This window comes from Botryllus schlosseri, chromosome 14 (genome assembly GCF_051294905.1).
Source record: "Botryllus schlosseri isolate E-star chromosome 14, Bs_hap1, whole genome shotgun sequence".
In the NCBI taxonomy this organism is placed as follows: domain Eukaryota; kingdom Metazoa; phylum Chordata; class Ascidiacea; order Stolidobranchia; family Styelidae; genus Botryllus; species Botryllus schlosseri.
Window position 1 is genome coordinate 5,925,609 of NC_137249.1, and position 27,982 is coordinate 5,953,590.

At 40.7% G+C, this 27,982-nt stretch overlaps 1 protein-coding gene and 1 pseudogene across 2 annotated transcripts in view; one reads left to right on the forward strand and one right to left on the reverse strand.

The window, feature by feature from the left end:
* The window catches only part of LOC145456379 (NTPase KAP family P-loop domain-containing protein 1-like), a 33,581-nt gene that overhangs the window by 1,118 nt on the left and 4,481 nt on the right, over window positions 1-27,982 (forward strand). Inside the window, exons 3-17 of one of the 2 annotated variants that reach the window (XM_080334455.1) lie at window positions 17,966-18,164; window positions 18,625-18,789; window positions 18,853-19,021; window positions 20,424-20,558; window positions 21,203-21,433; window positions 23,275-23,427; window positions 23,789-23,909; window positions 23,980-24,067; window positions 24,531-24,606; window positions 25,156-25,247; window positions 25,310-25,375; window positions 25,439-25,569; window positions 26,642-26,778; window positions 26,842-26,928; window positions 27,642-27,800. In XM_080334455.1, coding sequence (XP_080190581.1) covers window positions 18,149-18,164; window positions 18,625-18,789; window positions 18,853-19,021; window positions 20,424-20,558; window positions 21,203-21,433; window positions 23,275-23,427; window positions 23,789-23,909; window positions 23,980-24,067; window positions 24,531-24,606; window positions 25,156-25,247; window positions 25,310-25,375; window positions 25,439-25,569; window positions 26,642-26,778; window positions 26,842-26,928; window positions 27,642-27,800 — 1,826 coding nt within the window. In that variant the 5' untranslated portion in view covers window positions 17,966-18,148. Of the gene's footprint in view, window positions 1-16,554; window positions 18,165-18,624; window positions 18,790-18,852; window positions 19,022-20,423; window positions 20,559-21,202; window positions 21,434-23,274; window positions 23,428-23,788; window positions 23,910-23,979; window positions 24,068-24,530; window positions 24,607-25,155; window positions 25,248-25,309; window positions 25,376-25,438; window positions 25,570-26,641; window positions 26,779-26,841; window positions 26,929-27,641; window positions 27,801-27,982 lie in introns of those variants that run through there. The other variant, XM_080334453.1, reaches the window with a different exon arrangement.
* Window positions 1,910-3,199, reverse strand: LOC145455979 (uncharacterized; annotated as a pseudogene).

A 27,982-nucleotide genomic window follows, 5' to 3' on the forward strand; every position in this document is an offset into this window, starting at 1 on the left:
TGACCGAATTATCCCTGGTTAATTGTATATACTAAACAAACGTTATATAACGTTTGTATCTCAAACGGGTATAGTACCTGTTTCGCTCGTGCATTTAGATTGGTATCATTTTACTCTGATGAGGGCTAGTTATTACTGCCCATCATTAGTTCCGAATTGCTTTCGTGTCTATGGAACCATGTGTTACCTACTGCCTGAATAGGTAATAGTATCTTTCTCTCTGTTAGAGATTAATTACATTGTATTTGCATTGGAAATTCTTTGTATTTGTCCACTGTTGTATAAAGGCATAGTGCGTAACAGCTCTGTCGAGTGTTGTCGTTATTGTACTGTGGTTCCCAAACCTTTTCAGCTTGTGGCCCACTAGGAAAATTATAAAACTCTCACGGCACAACAGGGGTGCCAAACTCAAATTGCGTCGCGGGCCGGATTCAAACCTTCAAATGGCCTCCGGACCGAACCAGTGAACTGGTTCCAAAATGATACCATATGCTCTTTCTTTTCGATTGAATACTATATTATCAAGCATTTCTATATAGTTTATTACATTTATCACCATTAGGCCTGAAGAATTTATGGTCAACCTAGAAAAAATTCTTATTAAGAGGTATTATATACTGTTGGAAAGATAATTTTATCAACTTTTCAATGATGGGTTTTGTCATTTATTTTACCTTGGGGAAAAAAGTTATGACCAAATACGTGCCAAGGGGTCAAACTCTATTTTGCCTAACATTATAGTATAATTATAAGCTAAAATACAATGTCTTCGTAACAGAATACTACAACATGAATTGGAATATTACCATCAGCAAAGCAAACCAACAATCGGACAGCAAAAAAATAAAACATAATTTTATTAAGAGGTATTTATCGCACGTTTAAGGGGGTAAAAGTTGACCGAGGCTGAGATAATAGGAGAGATTTCACCGAAATAATAGGTTTTTCTTTTATAAGCAAGGTCTGGTCATGTAAGCATGTGCATGTTAAGCCCGCTTTTCGACAAGATCAGCGTCTGTTACACGATCCCTTGCAGCTACATGGAATGATTTTCAAGACATCTTCTGGTGCAGCAGCTACATCCGTCATCATCGGGGAAAACATGTCATCTTTCTTTTGCCAATTCCACGACAAGGGTTTCAAATCTGTGTTGCTTAAAGTTCTCGTAGAAACGTCGTCTTCGTAGAAAACATAGGCAACATTTCGCAAACTGCTTGATTTCAGTATCTCAAATACAGTTATCTTGCTGAATTAATGAACTGCTGAAGTTGTATCGCAGCCCGTAAATGCATGAGCCAACAGCATGTAGCCTACTCCAAAACAATAGCATCTACCTTCGCGATTATATGTCTAACTCTGTAGCACTGTCTTTGCTGGCGGTTTTTCCCTCTTGTAATGTTTGTCAAGAAGATATCAGGATAGTCGCGGTGCGTAGCATGATGCACTAGCAAGCAAATGATATCCGTATCGTCGGAGTACAATGTTACAAGTGTCCCACCTACCGAATCAAAAGCAACTTGAACATTTGTTGTTGTTTATTGAACAGTATTTGGCACTTATCGCCCATTTGGTCATTTGTGCCCAGAACATGAATGCTGTAAAGTTCGTTGGTCTTTTTCACTTTTGTACGCTTCGCGGACGACTTCCAGTCTCGCACGCATTCACCATCTTTCACTCTCTCTCTTCCGTGCGTCCACTTCAGTATCTGTTGCTGTCGATTATTCAAAGCTCGACTTCACTTTATCCGTCTGGGCTTTTCGTACGACACCGCAGCAGTGAGGTCGGCGATGAGGAGCACAGATAAAGAACGATTGTTGTATCTGCATCGCTAGGGCACAAATGAACTTTGAAGCCATTCAACTCCAGTTGTTTCGATAAAGCCACCACAAATCTCTGTTTGGTTGTATAGTTTGAGAAAAAGTGGTTCCTTTCAGTTAGGCAAGGATTCTGATTATTTAACTCAACAGTTTGAGACGTCGTACAGTTTTTGATGGGTCGAATCTTTCGTTGACACCCTGTAGCCATAAAAAAAAACATTGGCCCGCAAATGCAGAAGAAAACTGATGTATTTTTTAAAGGCACCGCCATCAATAATTTTTGTGAAGTCTGGTTCTTTAGTCATTTCAACTTTGTGTAAGATGTATGGATTCAGTTTTGATTTTTGCGCAGTTCGTAGAACTCCATCTTTGAACAGTGACATTGGGTAATGTGATAACTCGTAGAAGAAGTAGTCTGCATTAAAGATCGTGTACGGGTTGCAGCAAACAAGGCTTGTGATAATGCTAACTGTTTAACTGGGGACATAACCAATTCGTTCATGAATACTTTTAGCAATTCAGGTAAATGGGGGTTTTCTGTGCCAAGAATATCTTCAACTGAAGGATACGTACTGCTTTTGTGTTCATGATTTTTTATGGCATCCTTTATGAGTTTTGCTGCTTTTTTAACAATGCGCTCAGTCTCCTGAGATACATTGCTGTATCTTTCCTCATACCATTTTGCACCTATAATTCCACTCACTCTGTCAAGGAGAATAATTTTACTCTTGTCATTTCTTTCGACGAAGCGCAATGAATTTCCATACTTTTCTCTTATTTTTATTTGGGTCATCTTCAATGAATATACATCATCCTCAAGTTCCTGCATCATGGAATGAAACTCTGCAATGGTGTACAAGTCCAGATCATCTTCCGTTTTTTATACGCAGCATTAAACAATGTAATTTTTCCGTGGATGTTGGATGACGAGGTGGTGAATACTGAGCAGGATTTTCAAACTTTGTTCTGCATGGTACATGGTATCTGGCTTCTGCAGCCACCAGGTCGTGTGCACTAAGCAGTCGTGCCTGAACAGTTTTAGCAACTTAATCGTCTCCACTTTGGCATAAAGCAAGTGTTACGTAATACATTCCTGACGATTGTGTCCGCATCTCTTCAAATTTATTTCGATCAGGTTGCCCGTTTATCTAACATACAACTATATCCACAGTAAAAACACTGCTTTTTGAAGTCGAACGACTGTTGATCTGACCGTGTCGATACTCTCTTGCTATTGGATTGTTCAGTGCATGAGGCTATTTGGGACTCGCATGGTTTCTCAAGAAATTCCGACATGACGTGTGGATGTACGTAATATGGCCATTTTCTTTATTTTTCTGCAAAGTTGCGACCAGCGTTTCACAATCCAGTTCCAAAGCATGACCAATTATGTCCAAACCAGGGTTGCATTCAAAACAAACGGTGTTTAAAAACACGTGGTTTGAAATTGGTTTTAAAGAGTGTTTTAAACAAAGGCCTTTAAAAAAAATGTGTTTTTTTCAAGTTGCAAAATTATGCCATAATAGTGTAAATACTTTCCGAAAACCATGTTGTTTGAGCCTACGGACAATTACCACCCGATATAGCCGACGTATATCGATATGGGAGGGTTGGAACCCTCAAGATAGTCGGTTCAACAGCAAAAGTGGAGATATTTCGTCGAAGGAGTTATATTTTCAATTGTCAATGTCAATCCCATATGACGCCACAATTTAATTTTCGTGACGTCATGACTTAAAAAAAAACGAAATAAAACAATAAAAAACATGTTTTAAACAAGGGCCCTGTTTTAAACATATTTGTTTTAAATTTATTTTTGTTTAAAATGCAACCATAGTCCAAACGGTGTGTGGTACTGTCACTCTCGGAGAAATAAGCTCCAACATGACACGGTCAATCACTAGTCCGATAGCCTTTTCTACACTTAAAACAAATTTCTGTTTCTTTTTGGCTAAGCAGTATCTAAAAAAACAAGCAAGGTAAATAAAACTGACTATGGTAAGTAAACAATAACAAAATGAAGTTATAACGAAAAACGATAATGGTGCCCCGCCCCCGTCTTTGCTCACTCTTACTCCCTGATATATTTTTATATTCATTTATACCTTTTGCATCCATATCCTGCTTTTCTGTTGATAATTCATTAGTTTCTAGCCTTTTGTTCATATTTTTAAATTTATTTTTTCCCTAGTTTCAATTTCTACTCCTTGGCACGTTTTTGGTCATAACTTTTTTCCCCAAGGTAACAAAATGACAAAACCTATCATTGATAAGCTGATAGAATCATCTTTCAACGGTATATAATACGTATTTATACGGAGTTTTTCTAGTTTGACCCATTTTTGGAACAAATTCTACCGGACTACATGCGTGTATGACGTATCGTAGGCATTATATTCTAGATCAGGGGGGGGGGGCAAACTTTTTAGCTCGCGGGCCGCATTCAGCATATAAATCCATTCGCGTGACGCGATGGATCGTCCTCATCAGTAACCAGTTCGTAAAGAAAAACACTCGAGGACCGAGCATTCGACATCTAGATCCATTCGTCTGCCGCATTATATGAAATTGGGATTATAAACCAAGACGCAATGTTGGTATTTGATTATATAGTGAGGATGTGGAAATTAGATATATTTTATTTAAAACAAACAAACGACTGACTTGAGGATATGGTACAAGCGTCAGAAACATTGGCGAGATTTCATAAGCTGCTGGTCAACCTCAATGTAACCAATTTTCAAAACTAGGTATGGAAGTCAGTTGTCCCGAAGCTTAGAACAGGATGGAGATTTGAATCTTTGAGCAGTGATCTGTTTATAGATTTGCTGATTCTACTTTTGGTTTAACTCCGGGCACACAATGCTGACAGCGTCATAACCACGTTAGCTTCAAATATGCAATGTATAGATTTTCTAAATATAAATACTTCTGCACATACAGAGAACGAATCTACCTACCACACGAGCGAATCGGTTTTTACAAGTACAGCACTAAAAGTAATAGGGATGGTGTGAACCTCTGAAAGGTTCAGGTTCGTGTGAACGCGAACCTTTTCGAAAGGTTCTGTGTGAACACGAACGTGGACCTCATGACGTCACGTGACGTCATCTTGGTAATTCCAACCCTATATTTCAATGAAGTGATAGCCTATATTAATGTACACGATACCTAGCGACGACTCGGGCCACATAATGCCACGATGCCAAAGTACATATTGGTGTTTTAAACGTCGCTGAGGGAGATGATAACGGAGATAACAACGTTAGCTGATCCCGGAGAATGCTAATCGTGTGATTAAATACTGCCAATCGCGGCGCATGAAGTTGGAGAGGGTTACGCGCGATGGTTATAGTCGCGGTGTCCCGAGTTTTCAATCAAGTGGCGTTATCTGCTGCATCATAATGCGAAAATTCGTTATATATAGGCTGCTAGCTGGTGAATGAAACTAGAGATCCCACAATCTCCATAATGAAACAGCAACCTGCTAACGACTATACTGCCACTGTAATAGGTAGAATTATCATCATCGCGAAATGAAAGTCGTGTCCAATTCGTACGGAACAGCTAAGAAACGGATATCGCTTTGCAATTGCGGGTAGGCCTACATAATTCGTTGATTGTTTAGTGAAGCCATAACCTAGGAGACAATCGGCACGGTCATTATGGGGAATAATTGGACGTAGGAATGGTACGCAGTTTCTATAGATAACTAGAAATCTATAGTTGTTCCAGTTTGTTAAATCATGAGATTAACACTAACTTTATGCGCCCCGATCAACCGGTTTCCTTAATCATGGGTTGATAATTCCAGACGAACGCGCCAATCGACTAATCCAACTTTATTATCTTCCCCCTATATGTATCAACTGAGGCAATTAAAGGATATAACACTCCCATAAAATCAATATTTTCCGTCGCTTTGACAACGATTTCGACGAGGACTTACCAGGGAACATAAACTTACGCCTTAACGGCCGAGATCAGACCGGACAATGTAGGCCTATTCGGCGTCTGAGTATGACTACATTTATATTGAGCTGAGTGTAAACAGGTTTCTATACTTGCTACAAATATTACCCCATTATCAAGTTATACACTATACAGCAGTGGCCAACACCTCAATCGCACGGATTTGGTTTTAATGATGCAGTAAAGATACGAAGTCAAGATTGACCCCGTACGCCTGCTAGATTTTTTTCATCAGAAAATGATATCAATTTCATTGATTGGTTGAATAAGCACCATTCGCTGACTACGTATTTTGCTCGTGATGTTTTTGATTGCGGGTCAAACTCACAACAGAGAGTCACTAATTATTCACAAACGGAAACCTGGATATTTCGAGCAAACTTTTGTAACAAAGCCAGTAAAACATTTGAGATTGTCAAGGTGTGTGCTCGTTTAGTGTTGATTTTTAATGCTGCCAGCGCCATGCATAGATTGGCCCGCAGTAGAAATGCAATAAGTATAAACCGAAGATGTTATGTCATGAAGTGAAATTGTAATATATGAAAAAGGTTCACAGTGTAGAACCTACCAAGGTTCTGTTGTGAACGCGAACCTCTAAATTTCCGAGGTTCACACACAGAACGCGAACGTGAACCTCACGTTCACACCATCCCTAAAAAGTAATAAACTTGCTGAAGTGGCCAATGTAAAATTACACTCGTGATCCGAAATTCATTCCCATTTTTACTTTATGTAAGGTTTAGCAATTAAAACCTTTCAAAATACGTGGGCCTTGAGGTTGGGATGCAATGAAATACAAAATATACTAGTTAAATATAGCTTATAATTACCATGGTGAAACCAGGGTGAAATATAATGAGATCAAGTATAATCGAATACCTGCAAAAATAATATTTTAAATACGATTGTTGAGCCTTTCGCGGGTCGCACAAAATGGGCCGTAGTTTGCCCACCCCTGTTCTAGATAGTAGCAACATTCGCGGATAATGGAGTTTGCCAAAATACTATGATTGGCCGGTTGAATAAAGTTATAAATCACTGAAACAGCGCTAACGACGATATAAGTTGGCATACTTCTATGCTCCCTTACAGTCGTAATCTGGTGTTTGCTCTACGTGTTGATAGGAATACAAGATATTTTACTGTAAACGCGAACGTTGGAATTTGGCTGATTAATATTATATCGCGATTCCGGTTTCTCTGGAGGCCGAGAAATTGGGAGTCAATATCACCGACTTGTAATGTGGCAGTATTAGGATCAAGTCACTACCTTCGAGTCACAAGTCATCTCGAGTCATTGACCAATTTGACTCGAGTCAAGTCAAGTCAATCAATTTTTGAAGGTGACTCGAGCTAAGTCGAGTGAAGTCAAGTCAAGTCACGAGTCAAGTGCAGATTGAGTCGTCATTTATGTTAAATCAAGGAACGTATAAAACATACAAAAACAGTTGTATACTCACGATAAACTACGTACGTAACAGTATAGCATTATTTCATAATTTAACAGTCAAAATAGAGAATAGAGTGCGAAACCTCAAAAAGTTAAATACTTCCCAGCCCTCAAATTTACCGGACCACTACCTGATATATCGATCTCGCCTTGCGTCACATGACACCTTATTTTGTCGCTTGTCCTTTTATTTATCTTCTTTTACTTTTAATCCAGTGAGCAGTGAGCACACATCCTCTTTACATCGCCCAGTCCCAGGTGGTTGTCTGATTTCAAATATTACTCCAAGCCGTTTCGACACCTCCCTGTCGTTTCATTGTATCGCAGTCTTGTGATGTTTTGAAATGATGAAATAATTAATAATAACTGATACTACGAATTGACATGACGCGATCGACAATCCACTTACATAACCATGAGATACCATTTAATTCTACACCGAATGGTGACGAGTAATATAAACTTATATACTATATTAGAAATTAGAATTCGATTGAAATCATGCATGAGGTTGGGTTGAGGTGCGCAGCGATCACAATGTGTAGCCTATACTTCGCTATCATCATATTTTACTGCTAATTTGCGACAACGTATGCTGTAAGCTCTTGGTCAGCACCTCGTTTGCGACCAATATCTATGTGATAGAACAACGGAGACTCAGTAAAACTCACAATTATTGAATGACCCAGCAACAGCATATCACGGACAATCCGACCATATTCAAGATACAGCGATTTTTATAGACATCGATTACTTGGTGACTTGAAATTGACTCGTAAGTTTTGCTCCGAGTCACGATTCAAACCACATTTCTGAGACGCCGAGTCAAGTCAAGTCAAGTCAAGTCAAGTCAAGTCAAGTCAAGTCAAGTCAAGTCAAGTCAAGTCAAGTCAAGTCAAGTCAGTTTTGCAAAGTGAATCGCATTAAGTCAAGTCATACGAATAAGGTGACTCGAGTCAAGTCATGACTCCAGTCATCCCAACACTGTAATGTGGCCTAATGAAAATGCTCGATACTTGCTGTCTTGAGGGATTATTTAATAGTAGCATTTCAGACAAATATATCTCAGCATTTAATACAAATGTGCTGGATCATATAAAGATTTTTCAATCTACTTAGAATTGCTTCGCGGGCCCGATAGAATCGTCTGGCGGGCCGTATGTTTGACACTCCTGCTTTAAAACATTTATTTTCACGTGTTATTGCGATGGATGTGCTTGATCATACGAACATATATGACTGAAACGATGTCGCATTTATCGGCAAACATGCCTGTACTTCGTTGTCAATTCATAACAATCACTGTCGTTTAGAGATATTATTTTAATCCAAATAGAACAGCCAGGTTCACAATTTACATAGCTATGAAGATGCAAATCGCAATGTGATTTGCTTTTTCCACCGATTATGGAATAGGTTTTAGAAGCAGAAGTCGATATAGCGCATTGTTTCACTACGTTGCGATAATCAGATTGTCATCCAACTATAAGTGGAACAAATTAATTCACAGGGTTGTAACAAAATCACAACGTTCCGAGTCACACGTCAATCTCACATTTATGGTTTTGACTCAAGTCACGTCGAGTCATTTTCAATTCACCACCGAGTCAAGTCCGAGTCCAAGTCAGCTAGTTGGAGGGTCGAGTCCGAGTCCAAGTCATTATGTTCCCTGTATAGTTTTCAGTTCAATCCGGTTCAGCCCCCTTTTTCAACTCAGTAACTTTCCACAGTCCACAGACTGCCGTGATAGATTAAATACCAATAATGTGGTAGCTTTACTATTCTTTGAAGTTACAACGACATATCTGCGTATGCTATTGAGGGCAAGTTTTTCGGAATTAGTGCGACAATAGCATCCGATTAGTACCGGTTATTAGGGATGGTGTGAACGTGAGGTTCACGTTCGCGTTTAGGTTCTGCACTGTGAACCTTTTCGTATATTACAATTTTACCATCATTATAACATCTTTGGTGGAAATTTATTGCACTATTATTATTATTATCACCCTGTGCATGGTGCCGGCAGCATAAAAATTCAACACTATACGAGCATGCACTTTGACAATCTCAAAGATTTTACCTGCTTTGTTACAAAAGTTTGCTAGAAATATTCAGCTTTTTGTTTGTGAATATTTAGTAGGGATGGTGTGAACGCGAGGTTCACGTTCGCGTTCTGTGTGTGAACCTCGGAAATTTAGAGGTTCATGTTCACAACAGAACCTTGGTAGGTTCTGCACTGTGAACCTTTCGCGTATATTACAATTTTCACTTCATTATGACATTTTTCGTTCAAATTTATTGCATTTCAACTGCGGGCCACTCAATGCATGGCGCTGGCAGTATAAAAATCAACAGTAAACGACAAACGACCATGCACTTTGACAATCTCAAAAGTTTTACTTGCTTTGTTACAAATGTTTGCTCGAAATATCCAGCTTTATTACCCTTTGTGAACATTTAGTGACTCTCTGCAGTGAGCTTGACCCGCAATCACACAACATCACGAGCGAAATGCGTAGTCAGCAATGATGCTTACTCCACCAATCAATGAGATTAATATCGTTTTCTGATGTAAAAAATCTAGCAGGAGTTCAGGGTCAATCTTGACTGCATAGGTTCACTGTATCATTAAATCCAAATCCGTACGGTGGAGGTGTTGGCTACAGCTGTATAACTTGTTAATGGAGTAAAATCGGTAGCAAGTATAGAAACCTGTTTTACACTCTGCTCGATATCAATGTAGCAATACTCAGACGCCGAATACACTGTCCGGTCTGGGCTAGACCGTTAAGGCGTAAGCTTTTATTCCCTGGTGAGTCGTCGTCGAAATCGTTGGCTAGACGACGGAAAATATTGATTTTATGGGATTATTATATCACTTGATTGCCTCAGTAGATACATTTAGCGACGTATAAAACGCCAATATGTACCTCAGCATTGTGGCATTATGTGGCCCGAGTCGTCGTTAGGTATTGTGTACAGCTGTACACTGTACGATATAGGCTATCACTTCACTGAAAGATAGGATTGGAATTAGCAATATGACGACACGTGACGTCATGAGGTTCACGTTCGTGTTCACACAGAACCTTTCAAAAAGGTTCGCGTTCACACGAACCTGAACCTTTCAGAGGCTCGCACCAGCCCTGTAGGGATGGTGTGAACGCGAGGTTCACGTTCGCGTTCTGTGTGTGAACCTCGGGAATTTGAAGGTTCGCGTTCACAACAGAACCTTGATAGGTTCTGCACTGTGAACCTTTTTCATATATTACAATTTTCACTTCATAATGACATCTTTGGTTCGAATTTATTTCATTTCAACTGCGGGCCACTCTATGAATGACGCCGGCAGCATAAAAAACAACTCAAAACGAGCATGCAATTTGACAATCTCAAAGATTTTACTTGCTTTGTTACAAAAATTTTGCTCCAAATATCCAACTTTCCGTTTGTGAATATTTAGTGACTCTCTGCTGTGAGTTGACCCGCAATCACACAACATCACGAGAGACATACATAACATGTAGAGAGCGAATGATGCTTATTCAACCAATCGATGAGATTGATATCGTTTTTTGATGTAACAAATCTAGCTTGCGTATTACGGGATCTATCTTCACGTTATATGTTTACTGTATCATTAAAACCAAATCCGTGCGATTGAGGTGCTGGCTACAGATTTATAACTTTTGGGGTAGCCTAATATCGGTAGCAACTATAAAAACCTGTTTTACACTCTGTCCAACACCAATGTAGCAATACTCATACACCGAATACATTGAATACATCGACCGGTCTGGTCAAGACCGTTAAGGCGTAAGCTTATATTCCCTGGCAACTCCTCTTCGAAATTATTGACAAAGCGACGGATGATATTGATTTTATGGGAGTTTTATATCATTTGATTGCCTCAGTTGATACATTAGAGACGTTTAAAACGCGAAAATGTACTTCAGCATTATGGCATTATGTGACCCGAGTCGTCGCTAGGTATCGTGTACATTAATATAGGCTATGACTTAATTGAAAGATAGGGTTGGAATTAGCAATATGACGTCACGTGACGTCACGAGGTTCACGTTCGCGTTCACACAGAACCTTTCAAAAAGGTTCACGTTCACACGAACCTGAACCTTTCAGAGGTTCACACCATCCCTACTAGTCTAGATATCCCTGGATATACATAATCATTTTTTCCCAAACCTTCAAGATATGCTGCTAGATAAGGAACAGGCTTGACGTTAAACGTTAATTAAAAAAATTGGTTGTCAATTTCGGTGCCATATTTGTGGCGATCATACCCCAATAATGTCTCGTCGGAAGCGTTACGCGTTGTTTTTACATTCGCCACCATCTATGTTTGTGGAAATGGATTTTCGGCCCTCGTCCATATCAAATCGAAGGCGGGGATTTTCAAGACTTGACCACGTATTTCAAAAAATTCAGTTGCAGAATTCGCTTTGAAATAATAGAAGTCAACCCAATTTCTACATGACTAGAATGATCTTATTTTCACGAAAAGTCATTTTGTTGCTGATTATCACTAAGCCTACTGTTATCATTTGCACAAGACAGAGATGACGATTACACGATGATTGAGATAATTTTGAACTAAAATTTCGTGGGGTCCGCGGGGGTCCGCGACGGTCCGAAAGGGGTCCGCGAAGACAAAAAGGTTGAGAACCACTAGTGCTTACTTCCTATCTTTTCGTTTTATTAATCCATTCTTGTGGTGTTTTGAAACGAATAAATTATTAATAAACTGAACTGGAAAGCACGGGGTACAGCCGGTGAAGTCGGTGTGTCAAAAATCAACAGTACAATCGCGATGCGTGCGCAATATTTTCCAGTAGCAACTTACGACTCGAATGAATTTCACGTTATCGGTAAACTATGTTATGCATCACTGTAAGAGAGACGAGGTCGCATATGCGTTCATGCAACTATCATTATTATGCTACGAATGTCATATACCAAATGTACGGAAATAGCTACTGAGTGACCAACGAAAGCGATGAACACATGGAACAGCAACGCAACGCAACCAGTCGCCGCTTTGTTCTGATTTCAAACTCGTTCAGTGGAGCGTGTCCGTATTTACAGCGGCGCCTGTGTCGAATTCAGATCTGCGAAATGCGTCATCGTATAGCCAAGAAAGTGTAAGCAATCTAAGCATAGAAATTTACTGCGGAAGAAATACAGCTTCGGCGTTACTGGATTGAAGTAGCGAATGGAAGAACAATGGCGTTTCATCAGTTACGATGCGTTAATGCGGACTTATTCTAAATCATAGCTACATCAGATGTTAGCTTGTGCTTTCAGGGAGCGATAGTTACTGTGCTTTATACCTACTGATTGCAGCATAGTACGAGATACGCGACCGACGGTCTCAATGCTGTGTTTACCAATCTGACGTCGCGCTTCTTGTCTCTTATTCGGTTGCTGGTCGATTCTATGTAAATTATCGAACGTTCTGTAGTGCAATGCATAACTAATGACGTGCCATTCATTACAGATAAATAGAGCTATACCGCGGTCGCAGGAATGCGATCAATATTCCTGCACATAATTAATATGGTATGTCTAGGGATGGTGTGAACGTGAGGTTCACGTTCGCGTTCTGGGTGTGAACCTCCGAAATTTAGAGGTTCACGTTCACAAACGAACCTTCGTAGGTTCTGCACTGTGAACCTATTTCATAAATTACAATTTTCACTTCATTATAACATCTTTGGTTGAAATTTATTGCATTTCAACTGCGGCCACTCTATGCATGGCGTTGGCAGCATTACAAAATCAACACTATACGAGCATGCACCTTGGCAATCTGAGAAATGTTACTTGCTTTGTTACAAAAGTTGGCTCGAAATATATACGGGATCAATCTTGATTTCATTATGTTTATTGTATCATAAGACCCAAATCCATTCGATTGCGGTGTTGGCTACTGCTGTGTAACTTGTTAATGGGGTATTATGGGTAGCGAGTATAGAAACCCGTTTTACACTCCGCTCAATATCAACGTCGCCGGGGCCTGCGATATTCGTATGCTCCGACGTAGCAGTACACAAACGTCGAATACATTGTCCGGTCTGGCCTATACACCGTTAGGCGTAAGCTTATATTCCCTTGCAAATCATCGTCGGAATTGTTGGCAAAGCGACGGAAGATCTTGATTTTATGGGATTATTATATCATGTGATTGCCCAAGTTGATACATTTGACGACGTTTAAAACGTCAATATGTACTTCAGCAATGTGGCATTATGCGGCGCGAGTCGTGGGTAGGTATAGTGACTATCACTTCACTGGAATGTAGGGTTACAATTAGCAATATGACGTCATGAGGTTCACGTTCGCGTTCACACAGAACCTTTCAAAAAGGTTCGCGTTCACACGAACCTGAACCTTTCAGAGGTTCACACCATCCCTAGGTACCAGGAGTTATCGAATCAGGTGTTATTGGAAATTCGTTATTATTTGTCTAGTTGACTTTCGAATAGGAATAAATGGGAAATATAGACTATGTGACATTTGGAATGTGATACAATGAACGACAACGCTCCGGTATTTGGTATCCGGTATTTGCAATTCAAATTGCCAATTACAGATTTTATTCTGAATCTTCGAAAGTGTTGTGGATTAAATTTGGGAAAGTTTCGACGTTGAAGTCTTCCGCGAAATTCAACGACTTCTTTAAACGCATTACGGCGATCTCCGACACATCCGCCCTAGACTTGAAGCTGTAGTACAATTGATGAATTCGGGGTATTGCGTATAGTCAACTGTAGGCGTGGGTGGGTAGGAGATGTATTTCAGCTCGTTGCGGAGCGAACTGGTTGCTATCGTCATTATTATTTATTTTAAAACAAGCATATCGGGATGTTTCTCCTACACCGTTTGCACCACAACAAAGTACACATAAATACTGCGGACTTCGCTTAATTCGGACAGTTTAGTTCTACTTACTTTGGGCTGAATTAAGCGGAGAATCGGCTTCGTCGGACTTAAGCGGAAAATCAATTATTAGCTTCATGGTCGTACGAATAGGCCAGGGGCGGGCAACTTCTCCGTCGGCGGGCCTGATGTGGGAAAATGAAGTATTTGGCGGGCCAGATTAAAGAATCGATATATTCATAGAGTATTTATCCACCAATGCTAGGAATAAATCGTATATAATGTAAACTTCAAGTTTAAAGCACATAGGAAAAACACTATTTAATGAATATTTACCTAATGTACTTGAATCACTGTTGATGTCAATCAAGCATCTGCGGTGGATCAAAGTTGTCAACAAGTTCTATGAACTCTGGCTGCATGACGTATGTAGAAACCCTTAGTAAAGACTGCACGTGGACATCAGTTTTATTGGGACGCAGCCTTGTCTTGTTAATGTTCATGATCGAAAATGTTTGCTCGCAAAGGTATGTAGACCTGAACAGTACAAGTAGTTTCAGGAGCACCTTTCTCACGTTGGCAAACTGGGATTCATTGTGTGACACATAAAATTTCCCAATATTTTCAGATTGTAAATTCACTTCCAGGGTAGAAACTCTCTGCTGGCCGCTCAAAATCCTGTCGCGGGCCGTATGTTGACCGCCCCTGGTATAGGCAGTAGGCACACAACTTATTAAAAAACCGGTACATAATACTCATGCAGCTGCGCTATACTGCAGCAATAGGCATAGATCGCATAAAACGCACATTAGTTGTGCCTTCAGGTTATCTGAATCTGTGTACTAATCTGTTCTACAAGATTCACGCAATTGCACCCAATTTGAACCGACTATGAAGCTGCCAGGCCTTGTATGAGTTCATTGTCGATAATCGGTCATCTTGTATTAAAACGAACGAAGTAATGTATATTGTGTCATAACGGTGTACGGCCAATACCGAGAAAACCATTACCGAGAATGGACACCGCCGAGAATGGACATTACCGAGAGTAGATAACACAGAGAATGAACATTACCGAGAATGGACACCACCGAGAGTGGACATTACGGGGAATGCAATGTATGTAATGCATGCATGTTATGCATATAAAGAGGTCGTGTGTATGTGCATCACGGCGTTTCACATTCGGTGTCGATTCTCAGGTATAAATATCTCGACAACGTCCGTCCCAGTAAGTTAGATTCTTGGCATTCGCCATTCTCGGTCATCTCCATTCTCGATGGTCTCCACTGTCCATTCTCGGTAATGACCATTCTCTGTAATGTCCATTCTCGGTTATGGTTTTCTCGGTATTGGTATAGAACCTGTCATAACCTAGCTAGCGATAGGAATTGCGGGCCTATGTCCGAATTAAGCGGAGAATTGTCCGAATTAGACGGAGTGTTTTAGGTGGAATTTTTATTTGTGTTCTATCGCTAAGCATTTTGGCCGATTAAAGCAGTTGTCCGGGATATCCGGTATCCGAATTGATAGACATCGTCTGTATTAATAAAGCAGACCGTAATTAATCATACATTAAATGGCACATGTTACTGTGCAACATCTCAATCATCAAAATGGTTTACACTTGTGCGAATGGAGAAAATTGCCGTGCGAATGACGAATTAAGGTGGTGCGAATGGTCCGGCTGAAAAATCTAGATGAGCGCGAATGAACATCGTGAATAATTGTTAATTTTTCTGTCGTGGAATAATTCAAATAAACCTAATAGAAAATTCAAGGGCAGTGTAACTTATGTAGTTGCGACGCAATTGTAAAAAACTTGTTCAACTTACGACGCACGGCGAATCGTAGCTCTCACAGGCCGTAGTGAATTAATATTTTCGCTCTATTATTATTACGTAACCAAAAGCCTGGTTTGGAAGCTGGTGTAGTGGCAGACAAACAATATATCAGCCTCTCTGAGCCTGCGACAGGCTGGAAAAATGACGTCAAATTGACTTTCTGGTTTCTTTCGCTAAACAATCATCATATTTTCGTAATAATTGTTCGATTAGCGCGAGTCACGAGGATAGTAGTAAATACCATCATTGCCGGCTCACATTTGCAAGGTACTGTAACGCAAATTTTTACTCCTTCAAGGTTTATTGAGGTATGGACCGCAAAGATTATAATTTTGAGTCGACACGGTGCCAGAGCTATCTGTTAATATGTATGCAATATTTGTTGAATTTAGTGCAAAAAACCCTGCGATAGTCTTTACATATCCAAGGTCACTGTGTTGGGTACTGCAGCCAATAAGCAAGGCACGCAGAAAATATGGCTTTATCATGAGAATTCATGATAAGATTTGTCCGACTGTTTTTTCTAGAAAACATGGTCGAAGACCGTTGGGACGAACTAGTGTAGGCTGCTGGGTGCTGACTGCTGGGGTGTGCAGCGAGCGAGTTATCAGGCCTATGAGACTCCTTCATTTCGAGGCCAACCCCTTTTGCGTCGGGGCCAACAAACCGCTGATAAAATACGGCGACAAAACCTTGGCCAAAAAGTGACCGATGCTGGATGGCCATTGGCCATGGCCAAACCTTTCGATATAGATATGCTCCGTTGTCGGCACGGAATAGTCCTGTTCTTGCAATCTGAGTAGACAGTGTTATACAGCTGCGACACGCAGAGGAATTTAATTCAACCTAATTTATAATCGCGTGCGTCAGACATGTTTTGTAGAGCTGTGTTGGGTAGAATTGTGGTGTGCGCGTTCTGTATGTCATACATGTCTATAAAATCGTAGCATACCACTTCAATATTGAAAATGAATTCCTTTTCATGGGTGAGGCTCGGGTCGCGAGATGCTACAAAAACTCAAATTTTGGTGGTAGTCTAAAAAGCTGCTTTACTGTTATTAAACTGTTTTGAATTCTCAAGTTAGATTGAGCTAAAGAGCAGAACACCTATTATCGTGAGTTTATTTGCTCTTCTCATATACTCGCGAGACAGAAAATTGGAAATCGAAAAAAAAAAAACAGAACACAAGTTGGAGCAACGTATCATAAGGTAGCGAACTATAATGTGCCTACTCTCCTTGATCGTTTTGGACCTTATTTTCCAAGACATCAGGCAAAAGACTCAACACAAACCTGTGGGTTTTTCATCATTTCGACAAACTGGAGCCTCCAGGAGCTTTGTGTCAGCTCCCAAAAACGATTTCTGCCAGCAAGCATTTTTTACTCGCGAAAAATACGCTGTATTTTGGATATGAGTGCAGAACAGATTTTAAGACCTGGCCATCCAGGCACTAGTAGACGTTCTTGTACAAAACCCAACAACTTGTTTGGCCAAGAAGGGTTTTAGTGAAATAGTTGAAATCAAAACGAGAGAAAAAATCTGCCTTTTTAATGAGACACATGTTAGCTTAAGCTACATGGTAGCCAATTTGTTGCACATCTGAACAAAATTTTGTTGAGTATCTTCATCTTCTTTTTGTATAACAATTTTCGGTTAGTTTGTGCGAATGAAATTTATTTTACAAAAAAAATGCGAATGGAGCTCAAAAAGATTGAACAGCACTGTGCTACATTACGTAGTCTGAAATGTAATAACTTGCGAATTATGCGATTGTTCAACATAGTTCTCATTGGTAAACGATTATAGTTATTATTTCCACATGGGTCAAACCTAACGTATAGTAGTAGGCTGTAGGCCTACACCTAGTACACGCTCATATAGTAGATTTGTGTTTGCTCAATAATAATGAAAACTCTCTAATACAAAACATTCTCGCCTAGACGTAAAATTCGTATTTAATTTCTATGTAACGATGACGAATCAGCCACAACCGGACGACGACAAATCAAATTTAAGCGCCGAACTCCGACGGCCTGCGAGTGGTAAAATAACATCGACGCTAGGATTCAGCACATATGCGGATATATTGGCTAGCACAATATCCACATTGGATACACCCGCTACCGTCGGCATATTTGCTGGATGGGGCTGCGGAAAGTCTTATCTAATGAAGAAAATTCAAGGTAATGTATATGCTGGAATCATCTCATCGCATATACTTTTGTATCTATTCATTGTAGAAGGTAGTTTTGACAGTCCGCTCTCATCAACAATGTTAACCGGCTAACGCACTCAACGGTCTCTTTCAACTTGAATGGACAAGACATGGATGAGAATGGATAAGACACTCATACAGTACGAATGCGAGTGCATGTGTACGACTGTATGTGCACACTGCACAACTGCACACTCAGCACGCGCAGTCGCTCATTCAAAGCACCGATATTTTGCAATAGCAGTGGTATGCGATTCGAGCTTAGGTCGCGATTTGAATCAACTGACATTCTATTTTGCCCATTACAACTTAGCGGAACTGGTAATAATTACTATTCATAATAGACTGTGGACTGAGACGGTGGAGTTATTTTTCAATTCTCTCTTACGAAATCAACTCAACACACAAGCAATGACATTACATTTCAGAAAATTTAGGCAGACGGTCAGCGAAATATCCAGTCACCAGGAACGTCGTTTCGATGTGCTTTTGGATGCTCATTCGGTTGGTATTCTTCATGCCCCCGCAAGCCATTCCAGTCAACGATAACGTCCGTTTCTTGTCCGTCTATTTCAACGCATTAGAATACACAGGTGGATATGATAACACGGGTTCGAAACCTGCGTATTATTTACAAGTGCTTTCTCGAAATGCAGGTTCAGATCACCTTTGGGCCGGGTTGGTGACTCGTCTAGTCAATTCCGTCGAATATGGAATCGGAAGGCTTCCGTCTGCAATATTTCGGGCTAATGTCCCCAGTAAAATACATTTTGAGGGAAACGTAAGGACTGAGCTATCCACCGACGCCAAAAAGAATTCGTTCAAGTAAGACGACCACGTACCTTAACTTAGATGTGCTGATTGACGAATGCCTATAGCTCAGTAGTTCCCAACCTTTTTGTCTTCATTTCCCGCTTCAGATTTATTCGGAGTCTTCATTCCCCACCACCCAAAACTATCGTCGTATTTCCTTTCAACTTTTGTCATTACGAAGCATCTATTTGCTTGTTTGAGTATATAAGACACCGAACCGCACCAGTACGCAAGACAATCGCATATAACTGCAACATCAAACGTTTTGTGAACCGATACCAGTAACCATAAAAATTTAACTAAAGCGGGATTTTTCACGTCTTACTGGTCGTGCTGGATGCATTTGTGACGTCAGCATGATTGGTCATCCAGAGTTAAAATGAGTTTTTGTGAACAACATACAATATAATTTTCGATACATTCATCGCAGAGCAGTTAATTGGTAACGGTAATCGCGCATGTGTCGCCGTAAATATGTGGACTATCCTGTATAAAATGTTTTACAAATGCGTCTATTCCCACCAGAAACCATTGAATTCCCCACCAGTGGCGAATTCCCCACCGGTTGGGAACAACTGCTATAGATGAAGTATTCTTATCAAATCGTATCGTATCGAATCGCTACTACCGCTTGGTATTGATGAGATCACTGTTCTGTAATTATAATTATTGTATAATACCCATGGCGAAATTCATGTCTTTAGTTGTTCCAACATTTCACAATTTATGTAATCTTTTACACTCTGGTGTCTATCTAAACCAGTTGTTCTCAAACATATTTAGACACGTCTCCCTTTATAATAGTGAAAAATTCCGCGCGGGGCCTACGATATATATTATCGTAGGCCCCGTTCCGCGCCCCCTTATCGTCATATCACAAAATGCAACCAGAATGCTTGCAATCCCAACAGATAGTTTGATTTCATGGAAGGTTATAACTGTTGATGAGAGGATTCTCACATATGAAATTTGGACTATACACAGAGAAGTAACGAGTAAGTGGAGGTAAATCGCGCCGAGCGCGAAAAAGTATATCAGCCGACCGCAGCTTCGCGCCCCCTTCAGATTCCATCACGCCCCCCCCAGTTTGAGAACCACGAATCTAAACTCTTTCGATGACATATTGCTATATTACGTCTGCAGTCCTACTAAATATTGGCCCACGTTTTGTCCAGTTACCGCTACAGAAGCTGAGGTACGTCAACCACTATATACGGAGTAGGCCTATTCATGTCTAGTCTACGTCTTATTCCATTATTATATGCGACGCATATATCGCCATCGGCAGAGTGGCCAGCCCTAGTAACGCTTAATTTAATGTTAGTCGGCTACTTTTGATGTATGTTTCGCTTGTACGGTCTGTGGAGCTGAGGGATGAAAGATTTGGGTTCAACTCTCTGCCTCTAAATTGCAGACCAAAGATGGCGTGTGGAATCATACCAGTTTACGTCGTCGCATTGCTAATTCTCATCGCTTGCATCGGATGTAGCGTTGGTCTCTTGGTTTATACCTTTCTCAAAAAAGACGAAGTCGTCGCCATGTATGAGAAGTGAGTAATAGGTGAAATCCGGTGTATAGGATAGCACAGTGATTTTTGGCCTTGTCGTCGGGATCCAATTTCCCTTTGGAATTATTGCGCTCCGCCATCCACCTCTAAATTTCACGACCTCGTTACTAAAAAATGACCAGTACTTACGTCGAGACCTGCTGGCTGCCAACAGTCAATTTGGACTACCTGGCTGCCTATTCGGTAATCTAATAATTACGAAATAGCATAAGCACCTTCGCCAAGACTTACTCATGACCTATTTAGTAAACTGAATACTAATAAAAAGACTCCACAATTTCTACCTATGCGCTACAGCCCTGCATGTTTATCTAGGCTACTCCCGCCATGTAATCCGCATAAGCGGTGTCGTACAAGAGCCTAGAAGTGGGCCGTACCCGTAGCCTACTACAATTCGGTAAATAGGAACCCATAATGAAGAATATCGGTCTGCTGTAAAATGACGAATATAGTCGAAAAACCATGAATATCAAAATAACAATAAATAAAAGCACGAAATAAAAGTATGAAATCGCAGCTTCAACCCTGATATACAAAGGATGTCAATGTCCCATCCATATTGCATGACCGAACAATCACACACGGAACTCGACAATGCAATATGGTAGAATGCTCGTATTTCGCAGTGAGAATAACGGCACCATTCCCGAATACCGATTGACTGATGCCGAGGTGAAGCGCAACGTCAGCGTCGGGGCGGTGTTCTTGTCCGTTCCTGTCGTCGTGGTGTGCCGCAATGCGATACCCATCCTCCTCAAGTTCGTGCACAGCCACGCGAGGCAAATTAAGAAGATCTTTTCGAAACCGGATTTCTCGCGGGAGCTGGGTGTTATGGGCAAGATCAAATATGAAATCAGGCAAGACTTGACCACTAGTTGTCTAGTTTGTCTACTAAACTAATTAGAGAGAAAGGCTGGTAATCAAATTCCAATCTACTATGTGAAATGTTTCCTTACTTTAACTGTAAATTCTTTTCTAATTTCTTGCTTTCCAAAAAATGCTGACGAAGAATAACTTCATAGCGCGAAACGAGCCATGTTTGGTGTACAGTCTCATGACAATGAACTATGATTTGATATGAGTTGCACTTGATTTCTATTGTATGTCTTTCTAGGCGGAATTTAATTCAATTTCCATGTTTCTACGAATTCAATAATCTTAATGATAATCTAATTTGGAAAAATGCTGTGCAGCGATTCTTATTCTAATTTTAATCAAGTTTGGAAAAAATCTGAAAATTTTCAACTTGTCGAACTCGGAGAACGCGGCAACTATATCGCGGTGTCGATTAGAGGTCGACCGATATTGATTTTTGCAGGCCGATACCGATACCGATTATCGACACACTCACAAGGCCGTTAACCGATATCATAGGCCGATATTAATATGGAAGGATCAGAGAACCATTTCGCTAAAATATTATATATTAGGCAAGATGGCACTTGTACATGCCACAGAATGTTGGACAACAAACGAGAAAACTGAAGTTGAAAAGAAAAATTGCATAATTGTTGCACATTCATTGAAATTTGGGATAACCCAAAAAGCAAAACGTGATACAGGAGTGCAGATTGGTCCAGTAGAGGTAGAAATTAATGCAGGAAGCATAGTTTATCTGCATGCTCACCCAGTTAAACTCGTCTTGCAAGGGTAAATCTGTCACGTATCGCCCTTTACGTCGTCGATTTCATGAGATTGAGAACACGGAGCCTTGAATTTCCAATATTTTTGATTTTTTTTTATACATAAAATATCGGCTGCGATATCGGCCTATAGGCCGATATCGATAATCGGGAGAGTTCCAAATATCGGCCTGGATAATCGGCCAAGTCGATAATCGGTCGACCTCTAGTGTCGATGAGATAACCGTATTAGCTTCGGATGAACCTACTAACAGGTGCGGGTGGTTAGTAACGAAGTATTTCGATATGACGGAGTAGCATACTCAAGTAGGTTTTGCCTGCTTGTGCTACTTATGTGAGATGACAATGACTTAAGTGTTCTTCCATTTCTACTTCAGCGAAATTACTTAGCCCGGGGCCTACGATATCGTTGGCCCCGCTTAGCCTAATCTTTATTATTTAGTTTGATTTTGTCTAGTAGAAAGTCGCTCACGAACTGAGTTGTATTGTTTTTTTTGCATGAAATTTGCGTTTGAACTATGTGGTGTCGCCTATGTAAGTGGATGTGGAACTATGCGACGCACCTTCTTTTAGGACCTCATGTTTTGTACTTCCACTTCATATCGATTATCATGTCTTGAAAAGCGATACTTGCTAGTTCTATATTCGCAATCGAGTCTATATTTATTACATTCATTCTATTTGTATCCGAGTATCATCAATGACTACTCCGACTACCTCTATTAATAAGATCACTCTATAGATTGTTAAATAAATATAATTTGACTAGCACCCCCCAATGTCCATTGCCATATGCACATCATGCAGTCATGGTATGCATATATGTACAGATCGTGTGTATGCATATCATGAGTCGGTGTATATGCCGCAAAAAACATCCGCAACAAGGACAAAAATACCAACGGTAATTTTCGCGAGAGTCTTCTGTCCATCCTCATTATGCACCGCGGACAAGATACAACCAAGGAATAAATTTTTGATATTGATACCCTACCAGTTCAAAATCTAAGCAAGTCGTTGAGGCCTATCGAATATTATTACAATACTCGTTACAGGCATCTTTCGTTATTGGTTCGCTTTATGGAGCTGTTCGAGCAACGACGTATCGTAATTGTTATCTTCATCGACGATTTGGACAAGCTTCCGCCGCAATATATAGCGCCGTTGCTGCAGACAATCAAGATCCTTCTCTCCGACCCCAATCGAAGGTGGAATACCGTTGCTTGTGCTATCGCAGTTCAAGAATTGCATTTGTGGCGAATGCCTATAACTAATAGGAAAAATTAGCGCCCATCGCTGCAGACCGGGAGCGCAATCTGCTACATATTCCAGCAACTATCAAATACAGTATTGAAACTATATAATATGTTGATAAAATATGACTCTTGATGCGACGACGTATATTTTTGTAACTCGAAGAAATCGACTCTCACCACTCCACTCAAATCATTACGGTTGATAGTCGACTCGGATTCGCATACCCAATGCCCAACCCTATAGTCGGGAGTCACAAGGCAAATTGGAATCCTTCGAATCGAGAGACTTGTTGACTTTTTTGCTGTTTTTCAGGTTTGTGTCCGTAATTGCCATGGACCCGAGCTGGGTGGCTGACGCTTTGGAAATGGGAATCCAATCCCGGTTTCCCGCGATCAACATTAGCGGCCACAAATTTCTGAAGCAAATGATCCAGGTACGGCGAGTCGCCCAAATATATCGCTGGCAATAAAAAATGCGTGTTATTTGCGGTGCTCACTGCCCAGGTGCCATTTACCATACCGTCGATGTCTTTTGAAGAGAAGAGGAAGCTGCTGAAAATACTGCGGAATACCAATAAGCTTTCGGAATTAGGTTTGTTTGTTTATGATATTCATGGGTTTTCGACTACATTGGTCATTTTACACCAGGCCGATAATCTTTATTATGATTCCGTATCTACCGATTGGTAGCACGCCCCACTTCTAGGCTTTTACAACACACCGCCACATCGCGTGGCGAGGAGGAGCCTAGATATACCTCCAACACTTAAGTAGAAATTCTGCAGTCGACCTCGGACGTACTCAAACCTATACAACCCATTGGTGTTACAGCTTTGGAACGTACCATTATGCGCTCTCTCGCCACTTCGGAATTAGGTTGTGTACTTCTTGTTTATGATGTGTGCTTTGGTTTGGTACTGGTCTGCCAACCGATTCCGTCGGATAACTCGCTTCGGTAACGAAGTAATTTTACGTCTAGTCGAAACTTTACTTCTTCCGGCTCCTTCGAGGCACTATGATTTGTAATTTAGCTCTTAGCCTTCCCGTTTTTATAGAGGAACTAGCGGAAGAGCTTGAAGAACCGAAAACAGACGTAATCGATAGCTCCGAAGGCAATTTACCAAAGTCCCCGTAAGTAGATATTCATGCGCCAACTATATAAGCGACTTTCGTTTCGGAAGTACTGTCGCAGGGCCCAAATGACGGATGAAATATATATTAATGTTGCCCTATCATCTGACAAAATGACCGGAATTAGACTGCTGCAAGAGCAATGTAATATCATTGACTCGTAAAGCTGTCTATTCATTAGCCCTCACATTTTTGTTTCGACTTATGTAGCCTATATACCGGCTGAGATGGTCATGGTCAGTCACGAAGTAAACTGGCGACTTCGGCGTACTCAGTAGGCCTTGCGTACTATCGCACAACTCACTCAAGCGGTTATGGTTATATTTTATACTTGAATTTCTGCTTGATAAACAACTGTTTGGTGAAGTCAATCATGAAATGGCGCTATTTCTTATCTAACTATACACGAACTTTCATTTCAATAAATCGCCAGCAAGTGCATTTTACTGCGCACCTCTGTCTCTCTCGTCGTGAGCTGCATTGCTCTAATATAATTCTCTTATTGTTATGCTATCTGTATCTATTCGTGAATCCACCCTGCGCTTACAGGAAGAAAGCACGAGGTCAGTCGCTTCTTACATCGTTTGATCGAAGTCATGACGTCATAGAGATGGAAGACATCGCTGCAGCCATCTCGTCGAGTATGTACTACCTAGATGTCATACGAACTTATAACTATAAGATCGGATTTTGATCTGTTTAGCCGGCGAAAATACCGATTCCGTGGCTAATTTGCCATCGTATATCGACTTCAATTCTTTAGACAGTAGTAAGTATGATTCTTGGACACTGCATTTTGATCTGAACACGTCGCTGACTCCTGTTGTCACAGCTCCGCTGCATGAACTAGACTGCGTCACGAAGGCGTGCGATTTTGTTCTGGTGAATTTCTTAGACTCGACCATACTTCCGTATATAAACAACAACTTGCAAGAGATTCTACGATTGGTGGGCTCAGCTAATGTGAGTAATTCCTTTTGTGGTTGATTCGCGTGCTAATGTGGATGGACGAGAAGTAATTTACGAAAGAATGCTAGGTTGTCATTCGCTCATAGACTATAGTCTTCGGGAGATTGCGTTTTTACCTTTGTCGATAAAATTATTTTGTCGATAAAATTATTTTGTCTTGTCCGATTTTTTTCTTGTGGTCACGCCGTCGTATTTGCTTTCTTGTAGTACGAACTGACTTGAATCCAGAAGAACATAATCGATCAGGGTTGTAACCAAGTCACAAGTCAATCTCACTTTTATAGGTTTGACTTGAGTCAAGTCGAGTCATTTTTAATTCACCACCGAGTCAAGTACGAGTTCAAGTCAGTGAGTAGAGGGTCGAGTCCGAGTCATAGTGTTTTGACTCGAGTCCGAGTCCACGTCATTATATTCACTGTTCAGTTTTGAGTTCAATTCGGTTCAATCCTCCTCCTTCGTCTGTCCTAACAGTTTCTGGCCGTATTTTCCAAGTATCAGAAGTGATAGACGAAATACCAATAATGTGGGGACTTAACTATTCTTCGAAGTTACAATGAAATGTCTGACTTGGCCGTCCTAGCCTCGAGTCATGTGACTTGGTTCGAGTCATGCCCAACGAATCGAGTACAAGTCGAGTCAATATACTAATTAACTCGAGTCGAGTCGTTTTACGCATTTGAAAAAAATGATCCAAGTCAAGTCGAGTCACCAAATAATCGTGACTCGAGTCATTGCAACCCTGTAAATCAATTAGCGTGATTTCTCAAAGGATGCCCTGTCCCCCCAAAATATCCTGTTGTCGTGGATTATCCGCGATGTTGCTTCAGATATGCATTGGGAGACTGAGGCTTAGGCTGTTCTGTCGTGACTGTTTCGTGTGTTGAAAGCACTACTACAGCGTGCATCTCTGTTCGAGTTTATAAACTAATGGAGTCGAGTTACCAGAGCAATATTGGATATGAAATTAGATAGGAGATGTCATTGCCATATTCGTTACGCATATTGTACATGCAATATCACAAGGCGATTTTCTTCTGTCCACCTGACACTGTCCGTATTATCCCAGGTGACCACACGAGTACTTTTTCACACGATTAGGAAAAGCCCGCTGTACAGCCAAATTAAACGAGAATCTAAGCGCTGCAATTTGACTCCTCACAAGCTGAGTGCTTGGATCGTCTTGGTTAGTCAATGGCCGTACAGGTATGTGATATAAATACACTAAGACCGGAATCATTCCCATCCTGAACATTTTGTTTCGTTAAGATTAACGTGGATCATACAAGACATTGAAGATAGAACAGACGCGAAAAAAGCATTCGACGAATCCACATCTCTTCTGGATGTATACACGTAATACTACACAGGGTTGTAATTGAAACAAAGTCACACGGTTCCGAGTCACAAGTCAATCTCACTTTTATAGTTTTGACTCGAGTCAAGTCGAGCCATTTTCAATTGACCACTGAGTCAAGTCCGAGTCCAAGTCAGCTAGTAAAGGGCCGAGTCCGAGTCATAGTATTGTGACTCGAGTCCGAGACCAAGTCATTATGTTCACTATTCAGTTTTCAGTTCAATCCGGTTGATCCCAATTTTTTCAACTCTGCTCGAGTGATATAGAATGGCTCGCAGCCGTAATATAGTAATTTTCCTCAGTCCTAACAGTTTCTGGCCCTATTTTCCAAGTATCAGGACTGATAGACGAAATACCAATAATGTGGTGACTTTACTATTCTTCGAAGTTACAATGAAATGCCAGTCTTGGCCGTCCTAGCCTCGAGTCATACGACTTGGTTCGAGTCATGCCCAACGAATCGAGTACAAGTCGAGTCAATACAAAAATTGACTCGAGTCGAGTCATTTTACGCATTTGAAAAAAATGACCCGAGTCACGTCGAGTCCACAAAAAATCGCGACTCGAGTGGAACTCGAGTCATTACAACCCTGAGACTACATCATTGTTTTTGTGTATAGTCATGCGTATTTACATTTGAGCGTGATATGGCCATTGGCCAACCTCAAATTTGAATGCCTCGGTGTGTGTGTTTAACATCGCAAATTTCTAGGGACGCTGAAGAACATCTTATGTTGGTCGGTGGGTGGAGGAAACTGATTCAACTAGACTGTGACCCTGACAAGCTGGTCTGGTTCTTGGAAACCCACAAGTCCTGGCTGACAGTGAAGTTTCTCAATGACATTCTGCCATATACTGTTAGCCTCGACAGGTATCACAGTTCGTTGTTTTACGTAATTCGTATACGCGTATACAGTATAATATGCGGCTTACATATATGAGACATTAAATTGAGACGTAAGACTCCAAAACAATTAAAAGTAACATAAACATCAAATACAAAATGTTACTTCCAGGCGCGTAGCCAGACGAAAAATAGGGAGGGGGTTAGAA